Raw genomic sequence first — 19,125 nt, 5'->3', positions numbered from 1 at the left:
TTTTATGCAAGGAGAGAATGAATAGCCCAGCTGACTTGATGATCTATTCCCCTTAATTTTAATCAATTATAAGAAAGAAAAAGCCTAATCAAGATTTTTGTGACTTAATCAAATATTAACCCTATAGTTTACAGGGAAAACCAACTCTCACTTGTGTGTTAATACTACTGGTCCAATTTTCTCTATCAGCTGGCCTTAACTTCACAATACCATACCTTGTGCATAGTTGTTGTTGTTTTTAAATCTTATTTGTTTCAACATTATGACAGGTGTAATGTATTAAGGATGCCATTGTAAAGGAAACCTTTATAAAGAAACACAGGACACTTTGTGAGGAGGAAATTCTCAGAACTGCTGTGGTCCTCCTCCAGTGATGATGAGGACAAATTTAAAGACTTAAGCCAACACACTGAGGATGGCAGACAAGAGAGAACTTGAGTCCTTCACCACTGTTGAGCACCTGAATCAATCTTAGAGGCACCTATAGGAGTCAGTGTCGGATCAGAGAGGCAGACGGATGAGAAAGACAAGAAATAAGGATTTATTATAAGAATTCAGCCTTACACAATTGTGGGCACTGGTGAAGAAGTCTAGACCAGGCTGCCCCCTCTGCCTCTGGTGCTGGGCCAGTGCTCAGGAAGAAGAGTTGGACATGGAGTGAGGAGGGTGATGACAAATGAGAATCCATGCCAGTTGAGGGCCTCCAAAGTCCCTGCCGTAGGGGCCCTACAAGAGAAGCTGGCACCCGTTGCCATGGAGCCCCACACATGCCTGGCTAGAACTCTGAGGCTGAAGAGGGAAACTGACAGGAACTGGAAGAGCTGTGGGTCCAGAGTTGTTGCTGATCTCAGGTAGCTCCCCGTTTGGAGCCTGGGCTAGTAATTCCCAGCTACCACAGTGTCTGGGGCCGAAACCGACCATATGAGCACCCAATAAACAGATGCGCCTTCACTGTTTCTTCTCAAATCTGCTGCAAATTCCTCCTGTGTCTAAGTCCAAGCCAGAACCACACAAAGGAATTCTGGGAAATGTACCTCTAACCTAGAGAAACTGGCACAATCCAAAACTACCGTACCACCTATCACTGAGTGTCTTGTGTAAGAAGTGGCTTCAGTGTTTAAAGTTGATACCAGCATGTAGCTTTCATGTGAGTCAGTTAGAAAGGTTTCACCTACAAGTGCAAAGTGCCTGTGACTATATATAGATTACAGTGCTAGCGAAAAGTTTATCAACTCCCACCATTACTGCCTAAAAATATAGACTTATGGATTAGGGATGTGTCAAGCAAAGTTCACTAACTTCAGTAATAACCATTTGCTAACATGCTCTAGTCTTCATGGACTATTACTGATCTAAGGATTTATCCAATGAATATTACTCATTAAGAGGCAATATGGACAAAGAACAAATATTCATTCATTTGTTAACTTCAGAATTTAAAAAGGTCATTGCATCTATTTAATCTTTCATGTGAAATGTTTACTTGTATTTGAGGATCAAAAAATCCCCATTAACCTTGGAAGCAAGGATATTCCCTTTAATTATTACATTTTTCTAACCACTTGGTTTAATGTTTGTTTCAAACACAACTCAACTTTTCAGCCATAAAATGAAACTCTCCTTGTACTTCCCCAGCCACTGTCCTCCATAAGCAAGAATTGCTTATTTTTCATGAACCTGAAAAACAGTATCAGTGTGTTCTGTGAGAGTCCTGTGACTTTCATCAGTGGAACACACACCCAGGACCAAGCCCAGTCCTCTCCAGAGGTGAGCAGGCCTCAGCCAACTCTTCATTAGCTTCAAAGGGAGGCAGAGAATTGAGGCAATTATCTGCATTATAGAAAGCAGATACCCGCCAGTAATTCACCCCAAGGGTGCGCTTGGTCACTCAATTTCCCACCCTGCCTCACAGTGAAGGAAGAGTCTTCTACAGAAGACCCCATGAGGGAAAGTCTTTGTAGCCACATCACCAATGTGCTCCACAGCCCGACATGCATTTCTATCAGAAAACCTTTTCTTCTGCTTTAAGACAGTTGAGAGATTTCCAGGCTTTTCTTCTGTGAATGGGAAACAATTAGTCATTGCCAAGGACGCTTTTCCTATTCATCTCTGGCCTCACAGAAGAAGCAATTTCTGCTTTGCTCATTTAATCTTTGTTGGAAATAACTGTGACAAAGTCTAATACTTTACATCTGCTTTGGAGCCCTTTCAACCTCCTGCAGCTGAGTGCAATTGCAGCACATGGGAGGCATTTCCCTAACAATCCATGATATTGGGCTGCTGGGCAGGCTCTGCACAGAAGACCCCAAATCCAATGCCATAACCTTCTCAAATTGAGGCCAGAGTTCACACCATTTCACTGGACCTCTCCACCGAGGCCTTGTCCCTGAGACAGCTATGCAGGCACCAGTAAGAAACCTCTGGAGTCTGCCAGTGACTCACACTTCTTATATTTTGATCTAAACATAGGCACCATACCAACTTTTAGTTTCTGCTTCAAAAGAGGTCCTTTTGACCTCGCTTAAGGTAGTATTTACTGCTGGCAACCCTATATATTTATTTTGCAGGGTTATGAGTAATTCTTTATAATAAATAAGAATGAAGACCAGCCGAAACCGGTTTGGCTCAGTGGATAGAGTGTCGGCCTGTGGACTCAAGGGTCCCAGGTCGATTCTGGTCAAGGGCATGTACCTTGGTTTCGGGCACATCCCCAGTAGGGGGTGTGCAAGAGGCAGCTGATCGATGTTTCTCTCTCATTGATGTTTCTAACTCTCTATCCCTCTCTCTTCCTCTCTGTAAAAAAATCAATAAAATATATTTTTTAAAAAAAGAAAAAAAAAAGAATGAAGACCAGACATATACAAAAGTTTTTACAGAAATGATGGTGCCTGCCTGTGCTAGGCATTGTGCTAAGTGCCTTATAGGCCTTCTATGAAGGATAGCCAATCTCCTGGTTCTCCTGAAGCCAGATCTCATTTTTTTAAAAAGTGTGTGTTCCTTGGAAAATCTGTGAGGAATCTGAGGCCCTGACTGCTGTAGTCTGAATGTTTGTGTCCTCCACAGATCCACATGTTGAATCCCAACACTCGTATTGATGGTATTAAGTGGGGTTTTAGGGAGGTGATTAAGTCATAAGGTCGGAGTCCTTAAGAGGTATTAGTGCCTTAATGGTATCAGTGCCTTTATTAAAAAAAAAAAAAAGACCCCAGAGAGCTTCTTCCCCGTTTTTCTCCATGTGAGCTTACAGTGAGAAAAGGCCATTTGAGAAACAGCCCTCACCAGGTTCCTAATTTACCAGCACCATGGTCCTGGGCTTTTTCTAGACTCCAGAACTGTGAGAAATATGAGATGCCCAGTCTCTGGTGTTCTGTTATAGTAACCTGAACAGACTGCAACACTGACCCCATCAAGCCTACAGTTGACTGTTCCTTTTCACTCTACCACTTTGCCAGGAACATTGGGGGAATGGCCTCCACAATAGGATCAGAACAGCAGTTTATGGCTCACAGAGACAAGTTTTCTTCTCTGTGATTTAGGCATAAAGCTAGAAAGTAGGACTCTTACATTTGTTCTCCACTGCCTCAATTTTAAACCTGAGCCCCCAGGTCTCCATATACAAACAGCACAAAGTCATATACTTATCTACCATAGAATCTCAGGCAGATCCATCTGTGCCTTTTAAGTCATCTTTTTTTCCCTGGGCTCCTAAACTATTCTATACAAGTGAATTTAGGCCCTGGCTCTCAGAGCCTGCAAGTTATGCTAGAATTAAGCATTTGAGAAGTATAAATACAGTGTGCATCCCACTCAGATGCTTAGCACTTCCTACTACCTGGACCAGTAGAATTTAGTAAATATGGGAAGGTTTTATTAGAATGTGGTTTTTTTTATATTACTGATTTTTAGAAGCATTTAAAGAGAAAAACAAGAAATGTCTTAAGAGTTAGAACAGGGAAAAAAGGGACATCTATAATACTTTCGACAATAAAGATAAATTTTTTTAAAAAAGAGTTAGAACAGAGTTGAACATGTGACATACCTTTTTTTCCAAACTCTTTCATTTTAATCTTGAGTTTATTGACTTGAGATTCTGCTATCTCTGCCCTTTCCTTAGCTTCGTTCAACTCACGTTGCTGCTTCTTATACTTGGAAAGATATTGATTGGCTTGTGCTTCCTATAAAAATAAAAAATGGAGAGAAAAAGAAATCTCTGTGCCTACATAGTCATATTTTTTCTGCTCTGACATGAGAAAGTTGAAAAATGTGTGAAGGGAATCTAAACTTCTGTGTATTGAATGGAATATCATATTTCTGTATGACATATAGGATTCAGACTTTCCAGCAGGCATGAGATCTATTTTTATAACTGTTTTTCCCTGTAAGTTTAGAACATGGTCGGCACTTTCCACCAACTGGATGTAGTTCACCGGCATGCACAGATTTGGTATGTGATAGAATGACCAGGGTTGCTTGTTTCCTTATCAGTTCAACATCGCATTCTACCTCTGGGTAGAGGGGGGTGGGCCTTTACAATTATATTGGTCAACGGGTAATAGCTATAACAGTGTTTTAGCCCAAATCATTTAAATAATCAACTTTAAAGCCCTAAGGAGATATTATTAGGTATAATCCAATATATAGGGCACTTCTCTCTTACATTTCATGTAGCTATGGATACTAACCCAAAGTTGGCAGATACATTTCAAGTGATAACAGTTTTGTGCACAGTCATGTCCAGGCTCATCAGAAAAAGGACTGTGAATTGCATTTATGCTTACTCAAGGTTTTAGGGTGAGGAAGGCCCTAGGGTGATTACCCAGCCAAAAATGTGCCATCCCTACTTAATACCATGCTCTTACTTGGCTTATTTCTTGCACTGTACATGTTTAGGTATAATCACAAAATTGAGGGAGAGAGCTCTGGCTCCCTGGAGGGAAAAGTAGCACAAAATTTTACCGTGGGTGATGATTCTAGCTTGAGAAAAACCAGAGAACGAGCAGACTTTAAGCTGAGCTGCTTTTCTCTGACAAGCTGCTCACCTAGCTCAGGGCCCCACATCTCCATTAATCAAAAACAACTGCTGGGAAATCCATGAGGCTGCAACCGCCCCAGGCACTTACCACTGCCTCAATTTGCTGCTTGTAACTTTGCACTTTTAGCTGAAGATTATCCATCAGAGTCTGTATCCTGCTCAGATTTTCTTTGCCTTCCTCTATCTGAAATGCATAGGTATATATGTGAAGGTGATTTGAAGGACCCAGCAGTGTGCATTGGAAGTGGCCTCATATGAGGAACTAAAGAGTAAGGAAACTTTGTTAAATGTCATTCATATTAGAGTTATGACTGGAAAATAGGTTTAACCCATGCCAAGTTCGGAGAAATTGAGAAAAACACAGCTCTGAACAATGAGTCATTTCTCCTGATTCACCAACAGAACTCCCAGCCATTGCTAAAATGGAAGTTAAAGCCACTAGTTTTAATTTGGTCTTCAGTCCTCCCATCGAAACCAAGCTACATCTCTGCCTATGGTTTCTCAGTCACCTCTCTCCCTCCAATCAACCCAAATCTTCCTTTGAACTTCCTAATTGCCTGTTGGCTTTTGCTAATGGAATAGGAAAGGTAGTTTTCTGGAGTTTTGGTGTGGACATCACCAGAGATAGTAAGGAAAATTCCATAAGCTCTGAGGATGTTGTTGTGTGCATTCTCATTGCAATCCAAACTTGAGCTGGAGAAAGGAAATCTAGTGAGATAGTGTTTTGCAGCTGTGCTCCGTGGAGCCTTTGGGTATTCTGAGGAGAAAGGAGGGAAGAGACAAGCAGGTAGATAAGGGTCTGCATGTCCCCCCTTTCCCACAGCCTTTAAACTCAAATATCTCCACATTGGGGCTGTTGAACTTCCCAAAGAAGAAAGTATCTCAACCGTTGATACTTATTTAATCAAGACCTACCCCTGTTGCTCAAATGTTTTTTTCTGGCTTCATCTTACTTATTCCATCAAGAATCAACTACTTAAATAGTGTTGGAAAACTGTATAGGCATATGCAAAAGAATAAAATTCAACCACTATCTTACACCTTACTACACATGAACTCAAAATGGATTAAAGACCGAAACCATAGAACTCCTGGAAAAAAAAAAACATAAGGAGTAAGTTCTTTGATATTTGTCTTGGCAATACTTTTTTGGGGGTTTGACACTAAAAAAAAAAAAGGCAACAGAAGCAAAAATAAATAAGTAGGACTATCTCAAACTAAAAAAACAAAACAAAAAACAACAACACAAAAGGAACCATCAACAAAGTGAAAAGGCAACCTATAGAACAGGAAACAACCTAAGTGTCCATTGACAAGTGAATAGATAAAGAAAATGTGTTCTGTATATACAATGGAATATTATTCAGCCACAAAAGAGAAGGAAATCCTGCCATTTGCAACAATTTGGATGAAAATTGAGAGCATTACATTAAGTGAAATAAGTAGATCAGAGAAAGATAGTATGTGATCTCACCTATATGGAGAATCTAAAAAAAAAACTGAACTTATAGAATAATAATAGATTGGTGGTTGCCAGAGGCAATGGGAGTGAGGGATGGGATGAGGTTGAAAAAATAGGCGAAGGTGGTCAAAACATACTAAATTCCTTTTATAAAGTGAATAAGTCCTGGGAATGTAATGCACAGCCTCGTTACTATAGTTAACAATACTGGATTGTATATTTGAAAGTTGCTAAGAGGTTAAGTCTTAAGAGTTCTCATCACCAGAAAAAAATTTGTAACTGTACAGAGATGAATATTAACTAAACTTGTGATAATCATTTCACAATATAAACATATACCAAATAACTATGCTGTACACCCAAAGTGAATTCAATATTATGTCAATTATATCTATAAGCAAAGAAACAAATAAATGTAGGTTCAACCAAGCTGTTTCTATTGCCTAGAATGCTCCCTCACACCCCCACCTTAAAGTAAATCTGACAGTAGATAACTAATTACTAATTTTCAGCTTACTAAGCAAGAGACCAATATTAAGGAATAACCTGGTGACGATGAGAAAAGTCCTTTTTAAAAATAAAATCTATTTTCTGTTTTCATCTGCTTATCCCGCTACCTCTCAGGTTTAAGAAATTTGAAGATTCATAGACCTCTATGTGAATAAGAAGTTCTAAAACCAACAGAGCTCTAATTGCCTAAAATCAATTTACTGAGGTCAATAAATTTACTATGTGGTGAAGGAGGCCACACAGAAGAAAACTGAAAATGGCTAGAAGTGGTTGCTGATGGTAATGTTCTTCTCGTTTGGGAAGGCAAGCCTTTGGTAGGACTGGGTTCACATACATCTCACTCTGAGGCATTAAGTAACCGTGGGAACCAGGGTTGTGCACCACTCAAATTTCCCTTCAAGAAACTTGCCATTCAGCTGTGAGTAGTAGTTTCCCGAAAACTGCCAACTGCAGTGCCTCTGGGATCTGCCATAGCATTTGAGATCACAAACTCCCCAGGCAGCCGCTACCAGTAAGTAGGCACCGCACAGCTACTAGGGTCTGAACATGGGACTCCTATGTGGGCAATTTTTGTGCTAGAGACTTGTTCAGAGTAGCACTGCACTATGAGGCTCCTTCTATCCAATCCTCCTTCCTTCATCCTTTCCCTTCACAGGTGGCAGACTCTACTGTGGTCTGTAGGCTTTCTCAGCCTGAATCCTGTTTGCTCTCCTCTCTATCTTTCCCAGGTGTTACCTCCACTAAATCTTTTGAGCTTCTAATTCCATCCTGGCTTCTGGTTCCTGGAGGACCCACCCAAGCCCAAATTTTGTTTCCTCCAAAAATAAAGATGTCATCTCTATAAAACTATCTAATAAAATAGTAATATGCGAATTGACCATCACTCCAACACACAAGATGACCACCCCCATGTGCTCAAAGATGGCTGCCCCTGTGTGGACACAAGATGGCTACCACAAGATGGCCAGCAGGGGAGGGCAGTTGGAAGGGACCAGGCCTGCAGAGGAGGGGAGTTAGGGGTGAACGGGCTGGCAGGGGAGGGCAGTTAGGGGTGACCGGGCATGCAGGGGAGGACAGTTAGGGGTGACCAGGCCTGCAGGGGAGGGCAGTTGAGGGCAACCAGGCCGGCAGGGGAGGGCAGTTAGGGGCAATCGGGCTGGTAGGGGAGCAGTTAGGCACCGATCAGGCTGGCAGGGGAGTGGTTAGGGGTGATCAGGCTGGCAGGCAGAAGCAGTTAGGGACAATCAGGCAGGCAAACAAGCATTTGGGAGCCAGCAGTCCTAGATTGTGAGAGGGATGTCCCAGATTGGAGAGCGTGCAGGCTGGGCAGAGGGATACCCGCCCACTCCATGCCCGAATTTCATGCACTGAGCCTCTAGTAGATTTATAAGGATTAAATAACATCTGCACACAGATCCCTAACTGTAGGAAGCAGTCGAAGGTAAAATGGAGTAGGTAGATGAAGAGTGGGGGCAGAAAACCTGTCTTTACCTTTTCAACAATTACAAGTTTCTAATCTTACATCTTGCAGCACATTTTTCTAGGCAGCAGAGAGAAAAAGTAGGATGAGATTCTAAATGCTAGAAGGACATATGAGGGAGATAAGTGGTCAGTGGGATTGGCCATCGAACAGTTGTGGATGGGGTCACACCTGATTCCCTTTCTAATGTAGTAGGATCTTCCCAGAGGATGTTTCCTAGGAAAGGAAAACCATATTCATGTCCCTTTCAAAATGACATTTTAAATTGGCAGCTATGAAGTTCTATCGGAAAGCACCCTGCATCATAGTCCTGATGGTTATTTTGATATTAAAGGAGGGCAGACTCAATTGCCTCAGCATCCACCTTGAATCTTTCCAAACCTGGTACTGATATTAAGGAATGTAGAGGGCTCTCTAATGTCTCTTAAACTTATAGGATTTAGACTAATATTTGCATAAAATGGGTGTTCAACAGCTGTTATCTGATTTGATGGCAGAAAATCATTGCATAACTGAATGGATACACTCTAATTATTGTGTAGACAGTTGGAAGAAATTAAGAAATATGCCTCCATCACAGTACCTGGGGAATACTAAGATTATTGCTATGAAGAAACAAAGATCTAACTCAATAGAACAAGAATGCAGTGCATGTCCCTCTCCCTTCCTCTCTGTAAAAAAATCAATAATATATATATATTTTTAAAAAGCCCTAACCGGTTTGGCTCAGTGGATAGAGCATCAGCCTGCGGACTGAAGGGTCCCAGGTTCAATTCCGGTTAAGGGCATGTACCTTGGTTGTGGGCACATCCCCAGTAGGGGGTGTGCAGGAGGCAGCTAATCGATGTTTCTCTCTCATTGATGTTTCTAACTCTATCCCTCTCCCTTCCTCTCTGTAAAAAAATCAATAAAATATATTTTTTAAAAAGAATGCAGTGCATGGAACAACAATATTCAAAAATAAAAAAGCTTTGGTGTTCTATAATTAACACCAAAGAAAACAGTAAAAATAATGCATAGGAAATTTTTTTTTTTAAAAAAAAAAGGAAAAACTCAGACATTATTAACAAGCACTGTTCACTCCCTCACATAGATGACTTTCCCCCCCCCCCCACCCCCCCACCAAAAGAAGAGTAGAACAGCATGTCCTTCATGTTCTCCAGGTGTGTGCTGCCTGAGCCACACATACCATGGCTCACTCCGCAGTGGCTTTGATATACCTGCGTGGCCTAAAGAAGTGTCAGACTAGCTCGTCTTCGGAAAGAACCACTTACTCAGTAAAGAAGAGCTGCACAAGTAGCTCATTTCATCTTAATGAGCCCAAGACGATGCTTCTGAAGTGCTCAGCTTTCTGATCAACACTATTCTTCCAGCTGCAAAGAGGAAGACTTTGATGCCTCTAACAACAACAGCGTCCCCTCAGGAACCAGGGTCAGGACGGGCAGACCTTGCTTTAATGCTGCAGAAGTGGCTGCAGGCATGGGAGCCTAGAATGAGTTTCTTTTCACTGACATAAGCTGTATTGTTCAGGAGAAAGGGCTAGAAAATGACCTTTGCATCTGTTTTCAGCCACTGAAATATGTTCACCTACTCTGTGCCAGGAAGATGCACAGAGTGACAGACAGACATACAGTGCCTCTGCTATCGTGGGATCTCTGTCTACTCCACTTGAAGACAAAGGAAGAAAGGGTAGAAAAGAAAAAGAAAAATGAAGGATTTTATTGTTCCTTTAGAAATGTATTCATGACTGGTAGGAAGTCTGCCCACCTCTTTTCAATTAATTGCCTGAGACCAATGTTAGTCAGCAGGAAAACAAAGCTTTGGAGGCCTCTCGTTAGCAATGTGTTCACCTGACACCAGCACCAGATAGAGTCCTCAGTGGCTTCAAGTGTTTGTGTCACTAGAAAAGAGAAGTGCAAATGTCCCCTGCTCAATTTAGTCAGCATCCCATGTAACCTGCTGGCTGGGTAGCCACCCATCTCTGCCAGTCACTTCATTTACACATTGTTCCCACTCATGCTCTCACAGGAAGGAATATTTCTGAAAGTGCTGCAGGCATTATGTGTGAAAAAATAGGAACAGTATAAATAGCTTTTTACTTCTAATTGCAAATTGCCACTCACATTTGGCTTCCTGAGAGCTCTGAAAAGGGACCAACCCCAACCGCTAATAGCACGGGGTCCCTGGAGGGTGAGTCAGTGTCTACCGCTGAGGGAGAGTGAAGATGGAGAAAAAAGTGCAGGAGAGCTGGAAGGCCATTTCTGGCTTGATGGAGCCCATTTCTCCAGGGTGGAGCCCAGCTGGACAGACAGGGGCTGCTTTCCCCAAGTACCTGGTAAGTCAGCTCTTTGATGCATCACTCCAGCCGGCAGGCTCCCCTCTGTGCTTCTGCATTGCGACGGATTTCGCCTTCCAGTTCACCTTCCAGTTCACAAACCTGCAAGCAATCATGATCTCAGACCACAGGCTGGCCGGAAGCAAGCCAGGCTGGCATTGCACTGGCCATTTGGCGTGATCACTTGAAAGAGAGCAAAATCATCAAGGGAAGATGTGTCTGCTCTCTTTCTGGCAGTGGTTAAACAGGGCAAGCCCTCTCGGAAAACTGGCTTGCCAAAAGTGAGTTGGCTGAATTAGGTGAGTCCACTTAAGGACTCTTTAGACCAAAGGATATGAAAATCTATTGCATACAGATGTGACAGCTTCCCCTCTTAGATGACATAATTAGACACACACACACACACACACACACACACACACACACACGAATGAATGAATGCATGTAAGCACATAGAGAGGATAAAGAATACAGCACACTTTGAGGATTCAGCCAACACACGACCTAATCCTAAACTTCTCTCTCCATGTTCAGTTCTCTAAAACTCAAACCCTGAGTCTATGCCACACATATGTCACACAGCCCCGCTTTGTAGGAGAGCTATAGTACAGACTAACAACCTGCCTGTAGCCTTCTAGAGTTATACAAACAAGATTAACATGACATTCAGTCAACAAATATTTGATGCCTACTACACACCAGACTCCAGGGCTAAGGATACAGCTGGGAATAAAACAAAAATCTCTTCCCCCTATGAGTGTTCATTCTAATGAGGGGAAACACAAACAAAGCAAAGTAACATGGAGAGTATGTTAGATGGTGAAAAGTGACTTGAGGTCAAATAACCCAGGAAAGGGGGAGGGAGCTGATGGGGGGAGGGTGTTGCTTGCTCCTTCTCTTGCCCATGTGCTCAGGGCTTCCTCCTTGCCTTCTTCTTGAAGCAATGCCACCTTCTCAGAGAGGCCTTCCTGATCGCCCTTTAGCACTGCAAAGCCCAATGCCCTGAGGCTAAATGTGCCTGGAATATCTGACATCATCTCTGACTCCCCTCACCTCCTCCCACCCTTTAGCCACTCTCCTAGACAGCAGGCTTGAACGTTCCTTGTAAATGAAGCCTATTAAAAAGAAAAACCTTCCAGACCCCTGTCATATAGGAACATAACACACAGTTCTATCAGTTGGAACATGAGACTAACAGAACCCACCCTTTACTTTAAGCTTTTGTTGTGTTTCTTTAAAATATATATATATATATATATATATATATATATATATATATATATATATATTGATTTCAGAGAGGGAGATAGAAACATCAATGATGAGAGAGAATCATTGATTGGCTGCCTCCTGTATGCCCCCTACTGGGAATTGAGCCACAACTTGGGAATTGAACCCAGGGCCCTTCAGTCCACAGGCTGATGCTCTATCCACTGAGCCAAACCAGCTAGGGCTGTTGTGTTTCTTAAGTGATTAAAACACCTCAGGGAAAAATCACTTTATTAAAGCAAATCCTAGACATCATGTAACTTTACCTATAAATATTTCTTTATGTAATTTTAATAAATATCTAAAAGGCTACAAGCAGATTTTTAGTCTGTGGGGTTCCTTGGCCTGGCCTGCAGGATTGGGCTGAAACCCACTCTCCAACATTGCCCAAGGGGCCCTGGATTGCAAGGGGGTACAGGCCAGGCCAAAGGCCCTCACCGGTGCACAATTGGGGCCGGGGAGGGACACAGGAGGTTGGCTAGTTGGGGAGGGACCACGGGAGGGCTCCAGGGCGTGTCCAGCCCATCTCGCTCAGTCCTGATCGGCTGAACCCCAGCAGCAAGCTAACCTACTGGTCAAAGTGTCTGCCCCCTGGTGATCAGTGCATGTCATAGCAAGTGGTTGAGTGGCCTTAGCATATCATTAGCATATTATGCTTTGATTGGTTGAACGACTGACCAGATGACCAGACACTTAGCATATTAGGCTTTTATTATATAGGACTAGAGGTCCGTTGCACAAAGAGATTCATGCAATAGGCCTTCCTTCCCTTGGCTTCCAGCACCGGTTTTCCTCAAGGCATCCGGGACCCAGGCCTTTGCTCTGGCCAGAGTCTGCCTTCTTTGTCTTTGCTGCAGACTCTGGAGTCTGCAGTCTTGTCTTTGCTGCAGCACTCCACTCCTGTAGATCTCTTCACCCCCCATCCTCCCTCTCATAGCAGGCGTCCTGCCCCGCCTGGCCTCTCCGCGCCTGGAGCAGGTGGGCAGCCACCATCTTTGGCCTTCTAATTTGCATACTCACTCTGATTGGCTGTGGGTGTAGCGGAGGTATGGTCAATTTACATGTTTGTCTATTATTAGGTAAGATGGTATTGTGATTATGTTTTAAAGAAAGTTAATTGTAATTCTTTAGTATCATCTGATATTTAGGAGCTCATTGCTACTGAGTTATCATTAGTTCTAGGCCTCAATAGTGGACAAACAGCAATTGGAAATAAAGTTAAATCTTGTCATCTTAAATTTGAGTTAGAAATACCAGTATCATTTATGTCTTTTTAGGGGAAAAAGGGCATATTCTAAGTTCTTTGATTTTATGCCTATATGCTTTTTCTTTATCCTAAAAACCTTGGTTCTTATATATGTTGTTGAATAAATAATTATATTATCATTATTGCTAGTAGCAATAATAAGGTCTTATTTTGAAACTATGAATGCAGTTTTTCTCATTTGCCTTTTTTTTTTTTTTTTTTTTTTTAGCCTTAGATTGACTTCGTGAGAGATGTACAAACAGCACAGTGTTCACAAGTCACGGGGATCATTGTTCTTTGTGTTCTGTGCCTCCCAGCTTGATCCACAGTTAGCTTCGTTTGCTTCCATTTGTGTTAAAATGTTAGGGATTGCTTTGTTTTATTTTCCTCTTTGATTTAAACATTTTAATTATGAAGCATATAAATATTTTATATGATTTTGCAATCAAACAACAAGGTGCATTCAGCAGGTCCAACTTTTATCTCTGTATCCCCCTCCTTGAACAGCTGTTTTTATTAGTCTTTGTTTTATCCTGTCACCATTTATTTTTTAAAATATAGACATATGTGCACATAACTTCATATTTCCCCCCTTTTTGCACAAAAGACTACACTCTCCACATTGCCTGCACCTTTTATCATCATGCTGTAGGCATGGTCTCCAGGACACATTATAGAGCTTTTCCTCATTCCTTTTAAAACAGTGTGACTATATGAATATGGTACCATAAATGCACATTGGTATTCCATTGTATGGGTACACCATAAATGAGCAAAGGCAATACTTTACTTTTCAGAGGTCCTTCTGAGCCATCAAATCCCAGTCAAATATTCTTTCCATCTTGTACCATTTGTCACATGACCTGTACAGAGTCACTGAAATTGATTCAATAATTTTAAAAATCCTATTTTCAAGATAGGTCTTTCTATTTGTTTTTAAGCTCCCTGAAGGCAGGTACTACATCATTTCTGTCAGCCCTTACTATATCTTCACTCTGTCTTTCTTGATACTTGATTTAGTTGTTTCCCTTCTCTGGCTGTTAGGAAATGGGCCAAGCAAGCAACAAAAGCAAGACTGTGAGGGAGTGTGTGGAACAGGAAGTCACCTGGCTCTGGAGAGTCCAGAGCTGGTGTAGATGAATGGGAAGAGATGCATTGCAGGTAAGCAAGAAGGGGGAAGGCAGATTTAATCCAGTCCAAGAGAAATGGCCCAAAGTCGAACAAGAAAGAATGAATACACTGAAATCTGACCCTCTTAGAGATCTGAAAACACCAGAAGCAAAAGTGATAAGGGAGGTATGGATTATCTGGTATTATTCCAGACAATGTGGACTTGAATTGGGAATTGGGAAAACCCCATGATTACCCAGGCCAACTCCTATCCTGGATTCTAGTTTCTGGATTTGCTTTCTACTCCCCATCAGGGCCATCTGTTCAGCTTCATCCAGCCTTTTTTGTAAGTCTTTAATTGTCTGCCTCATATTACTTCTCATCTTCTCCAAGTGGGCATTGGCATCTTGATCCTTCTTTGGTTCTTCTGACATGTTTGCTACCTAGAAAAGCAGGAAAGAGACTGAGATCATCTGGTAGCCAATTGATCTTAACATTACTACCCACAATCTTAAGTTCTTGATCTAACTAGATGTCATGCCTTGCTTCTGTGTATGTAATTTCTTCCCATCAGGTTCTCCCTAGTGTCTGTGGCCCTCAGATTTATGAAGAAAAGGCACTCAAGATAGCAGCAGCTACTGAAGAAACTAGGGTGAGGGGTGGTGGAAACAGACAAAAGATGAAGTACCATATGGACATTATTACCAACACCCTATGCTAAAAGTAAGATGAGCCACTGAAGCAACAACTTTTTAAATTTTCTAAAAATTTATTTCAGAGAGAAAGGAAGGGCGAGGGAGAGGAAGAGGGAGAGAAAGAGAGAAACATCAATGTGAGAGATAAATATCAATTGGTTGCCTCCTGTATGTGCCCTGACAGGGGATTGAATCCGCAACCTGAGTATGTGCCCTGACGGGAATCAAACCCATGACCTTTCAGTGTGCGAGACAATACTCCAACCAACTGAGCCACACCTGCCAGGGCGAAGCAAGAACTTTTAATTGACCAAAGCACTGGGACATGTCCTGTGACATCATGCACCAGGAAAAAGTGTGGAGTGCCTATGAGAATCTTTTTCACAACTCACTTCTATGATTCCATGATTCACAACTGCAAACAAGTTTAGGCTCCAGGAATTTGGCAGCAACAGCTGTTCTGCATGCCAATAACCTGGCACATGGTAGGTTAATTCTTGCTTGTGAAGCCCGCTTTTGGCTTTGGCTATATATACAAGGGCTTAGTGTCTTGATGCAATTATTAAGAACTGTTTCCTGAATCTCTCAGTGCATTTAATGTAAGAACACTATCCTCCCAGGCAAAGCTTCTCTGTCTATCAGGTTACCAACCATCTGTATAATTTAAGTGTGAGACGTCTATGCAGATGGTGAGGGCAAAGAATAAATTATGAAGGCAGCTTTGGGCTCTGTTATGTGAGGTTGGGACTCAGAGCTAAACTACTGGAAAATTCAAGGGTGGTGAGAGGTAGTGAGTTCATTTTTCAACTTAGTCAAAAAAAATCTATAAAAAGCAAAGTTAAGCAGATACAGTCTTCATAATGTATGACTACATAAATTTACCAAGCAGATCTAGAAGCTCTTTTTATTCCTTTCTATCTATGTGGATTTGCATAAATGTTAAGCACATTATTTTTCCCTTGGCCAAACATTTTCAAGCTTTCACACCCCTTTCCCCATCAGAGAGCAGAAGTGTCTGCCTTGATACAAAATGGCGAGTGACAGGCATGCTTCTCCATTCTTCCAGATCCTACAGTGACTAGGTAGCCAGGTTGTGGTGCAAAAGTTTTGTTCAGCTCCCCAAGGGCTAAATAACTCAGGCAAACACAGACACAAGCTCTTCCCCTCATCTGAATTTCAAAATGACAAATGTAAAATGGAATTGACTATCTTGTCTCCCTCCCCAATATCTATACCCTTTTCAGCAAGAGGAGCAGCTTCCGTTCATCCAGCAAGGTCAAGGCTGCTGCCTAGGGTGGGTTGTTTGGACTACACAGAATCACCTGATGGGGTTGGGGTGAGTGGAGGCTGAAATCAAGCCCAAGCCACTCAGCTGGGGCCTGCAAGGCTGGGTCCACCTTCTCCCTCCACCCTCCTTCCTGAATTTTTTTTGGTGAGCATTTCCTTCTGCTTATCCTTTGAGAGGAGCTCTGCATCTGCCCACAGAGAGTGCCCAGAGGGTGGCCTTTCTCCTGTTCCCACAAAGGTACAGTCAAGGCTGGGGGCAGGGGGCAACCCTGAGCTGAGTGTCATTGAGAAAAAGCACCACTCTCAACAATTTTTAAGTTGTAAATAAAGAAGGCACACACCAACCCTGAAGCCCCTCTTTATCAACCTATTCTGCTACATGAGCAGTAGTATGGCTTGTAAGAAATAAGTGAAATAAGCATCATCATAAAACCGCTACACACTCTAGCAACATAGCTATTTGTAAGTAAACACGGGAAGAATTGTTTCTACACATTAGATATATCAATTCACAGCACAAAGTGGCTTAAGTTTTAAAAAAAAATTTCTTGCTTTCATAAGGTTTTGCTTATAGAAATTCAACTGCTCCTTTTCATTGCCTTAGGAGGTTGGAGGGGAGGAGTTAATTGGCCTAATTCCTCAAAATGGGAACAGAGAGCAGAGGGGTGAGCTAACCTCCTCCTGGCTGTTTGGAGAATCAAAGGAATCCTTTTTGGCTGCAGCCTGGCCTCTGACCAGCGGCTACTGCTCCAGACAACTCAGGAAGGCAGGAGTGAGCAGGCAGTCAATGCATCCACCTCAGCGGCTGCCTTCTTGGCCTTCTCCTCTGCATTTCAACACCTCCGCACGGCTTCTCCAGCTTCCTTCTGCATCCTGGCAACATCAACCTCCAGTTTCTTCTTCTGGCCGAGGAGACCTGTATTCTAAGGAAAAGCAGCCATCTCGTTAGGCAAGTTGAGACCAGTGATGCAAACACAAGCTAATATGTTTGGGACAGGCAATGGGACAGGGCTCAGGCCAAGGCTGAGTTTTATTCTAGTCAGCCACACTCACTTCAGCAACATTTCCAACCCCAGGAGGCCACGTTAGAAAAGCCTCTTGCCATCAAAGGCATACTTGAATGGAAGCAATTTCAACCATTCAGTAACAAAGAGATGACAGCCTGAATCAGAAAGGAGAAATGGATTCAGGTAACCTACAAGCCAGGGACAGGTGTTTGGTTTTCAACTTGCTGAATATTTTTCTGCCTTAGCTCTTTGATGGGGTAGAACAAATGTCCCAGAGCAGCAGTCAGGGTCAACCTCCGACCTTGGGGAGCAGAGGGCTGGGGAATAACACTCAGTGTCCAGCATGATGCTCCAGGAAACAACAATCTTCCTCTTTATCTACCTCCCTTTCCTATGGGGCTTTGCAGTGAGGAGGTGGGAAGAGTCCTTGAGATGAGCTCCCCGCCACCACACTGCGCGGGAGGATTCTTTGTTCTGTGGCTGGAGCTGTCCTAATTCTTTCCTTCCTGGGGTGTGACAAGAGGCTGGAGCTCCTTTTACTGCTATTTGGTCCACGTTTGAAGCACAGATTTTCTGAAGGTATGAAACCTGAGCATAGAGAGTGTGTATAAAAGACACGAGCTTTCTATTTTTTATTTCTCCTCACTGTCCTTTCACTTTCCACCCTCTAGTGTCTCTCTCGGTGGCAGGACTGAGCCTTAGAAACAGAAAGAAAGATATTCCTGCCCCCTGTTTTCCTGGTGGCATGAAACATCTCCATCAAGGCTACCAACCTCTGTCCTTAAGGGACAGCCAGGCTCTGGGCACCTCCAGGCTTCCCACTGCCTTGGGTGTGGCCTGGGGTGGGTAAGTGTGTTTTTCTGGAGTATATTCTGGATGCTCACTGCACTTTACTGGGAAAGGACATCTTTGTATAGGAAGCTAAAAGTGATTTGTTTGTACACAGAATCAGCTAATCTGTGAGGGAGATAATGGTTAAAACCTTTGCAAGCTGAGCCCCGACTGGTGTGGCTCAGTTAGTTGGAGTGTCATCCCATACACCAAAAAGTCATAGGTTTGATCCCTGGTCAAGGTGCCTACCAAGCAATATTTCTTTCTCTGTCTCTCTCTCTCCCTCTCCTTTCCTCTCTCTAAAATTAATATAAAACCATATTCTTGGTTAAAGAATAAAAATAAATTTATGAAGAAAAAAAAACCCTTTCAAGATGAATGACTCTCTAATTGGTTCTTTTGGAAAAAGTAGGTTTAAGGGGTACTGTGTGGAAAGGTAATCTAGACAGTCACAGATCAAGTTTGAAAAGGACACATGTAATTAGCCAAGGATAACTTTGGCCTCAGATGTTTGTTTTAGAGGACTGAGAATTCAGAAGGGTCTACGAAGGTTGCATAAAATTTTCTTATGTTATCAGAAGACTGACAGTGTTTTACTCATTGCAGGGTGTCCCCACGTGATTTATGTGAGGGAGGAATCCTTAGGTGCAATATAGTATCCCCTAGATATGCTGGGTGAAAGGTAGTGCCTAGACCAACAGCATCACCTGAGAACTCGCTTGATTCCTGGCTCCCACCGCAGAGCTTCTGATTCCATAGGTCTAGGGCAGTGGTCGGCAAACTCACTAGTCAACAGAGCCAAATATCAACAGTACAACCATTGAAATTTCTTTTGAGAGCCGGAAACCGACTTCTGCGCAT

General features: G+C 42.6%; 1 protein-coding gene across 1 annotated transcript in view; it reads right to left on the bottom strand.

Annotated features, from left to right (window-relative positions):
- Window positions 1-2,256: 2,256 nt before the first annotated feature.
- MYH15 (myosin heavy chain 15) overlaps window positions 2,257-19,125 on the bottom strand; it is a gene marked incomplete at both ends in the record, with an annotated part of 153,789 nt that continues 136,920 nt past the window's right edge. The window contains 8 exon segments of the mRNA XM_079766318.1: window positions 2,257-2,324; window positions 4,040-4,175; window positions 5,121-5,216; window positions 10,817-10,840; window positions 10,844-10,921; window positions 14,717-14,887; window positions 17,224-17,259; window positions 17,263-17,349. Coding sequence (XP_079622444.1) covers window positions 2,257-2,324; window positions 4,040-4,175; window positions 5,121-5,216; window positions 10,817-10,840; window positions 10,844-10,921; window positions 14,717-14,887; window positions 17,224-17,259; window positions 17,263-17,349 — 696 coding nt within the window.

The sequence above is a fragment of the Cnephaeus nilssonii genome, assembly GCF_951640355.1.
Source record: "Cnephaeus nilssonii genome assembly, chromosome: 3".
NCBI classification, from domain to species: domain Eukaryota; kingdom Metazoa; phylum Chordata; class Mammalia; order Chiroptera; family Vespertilionidae; genus Cnephaeus; species Cnephaeus nilssonii.
This window is presented reverse-complemented; position numbering and strand designations above follow the sequence as displayed.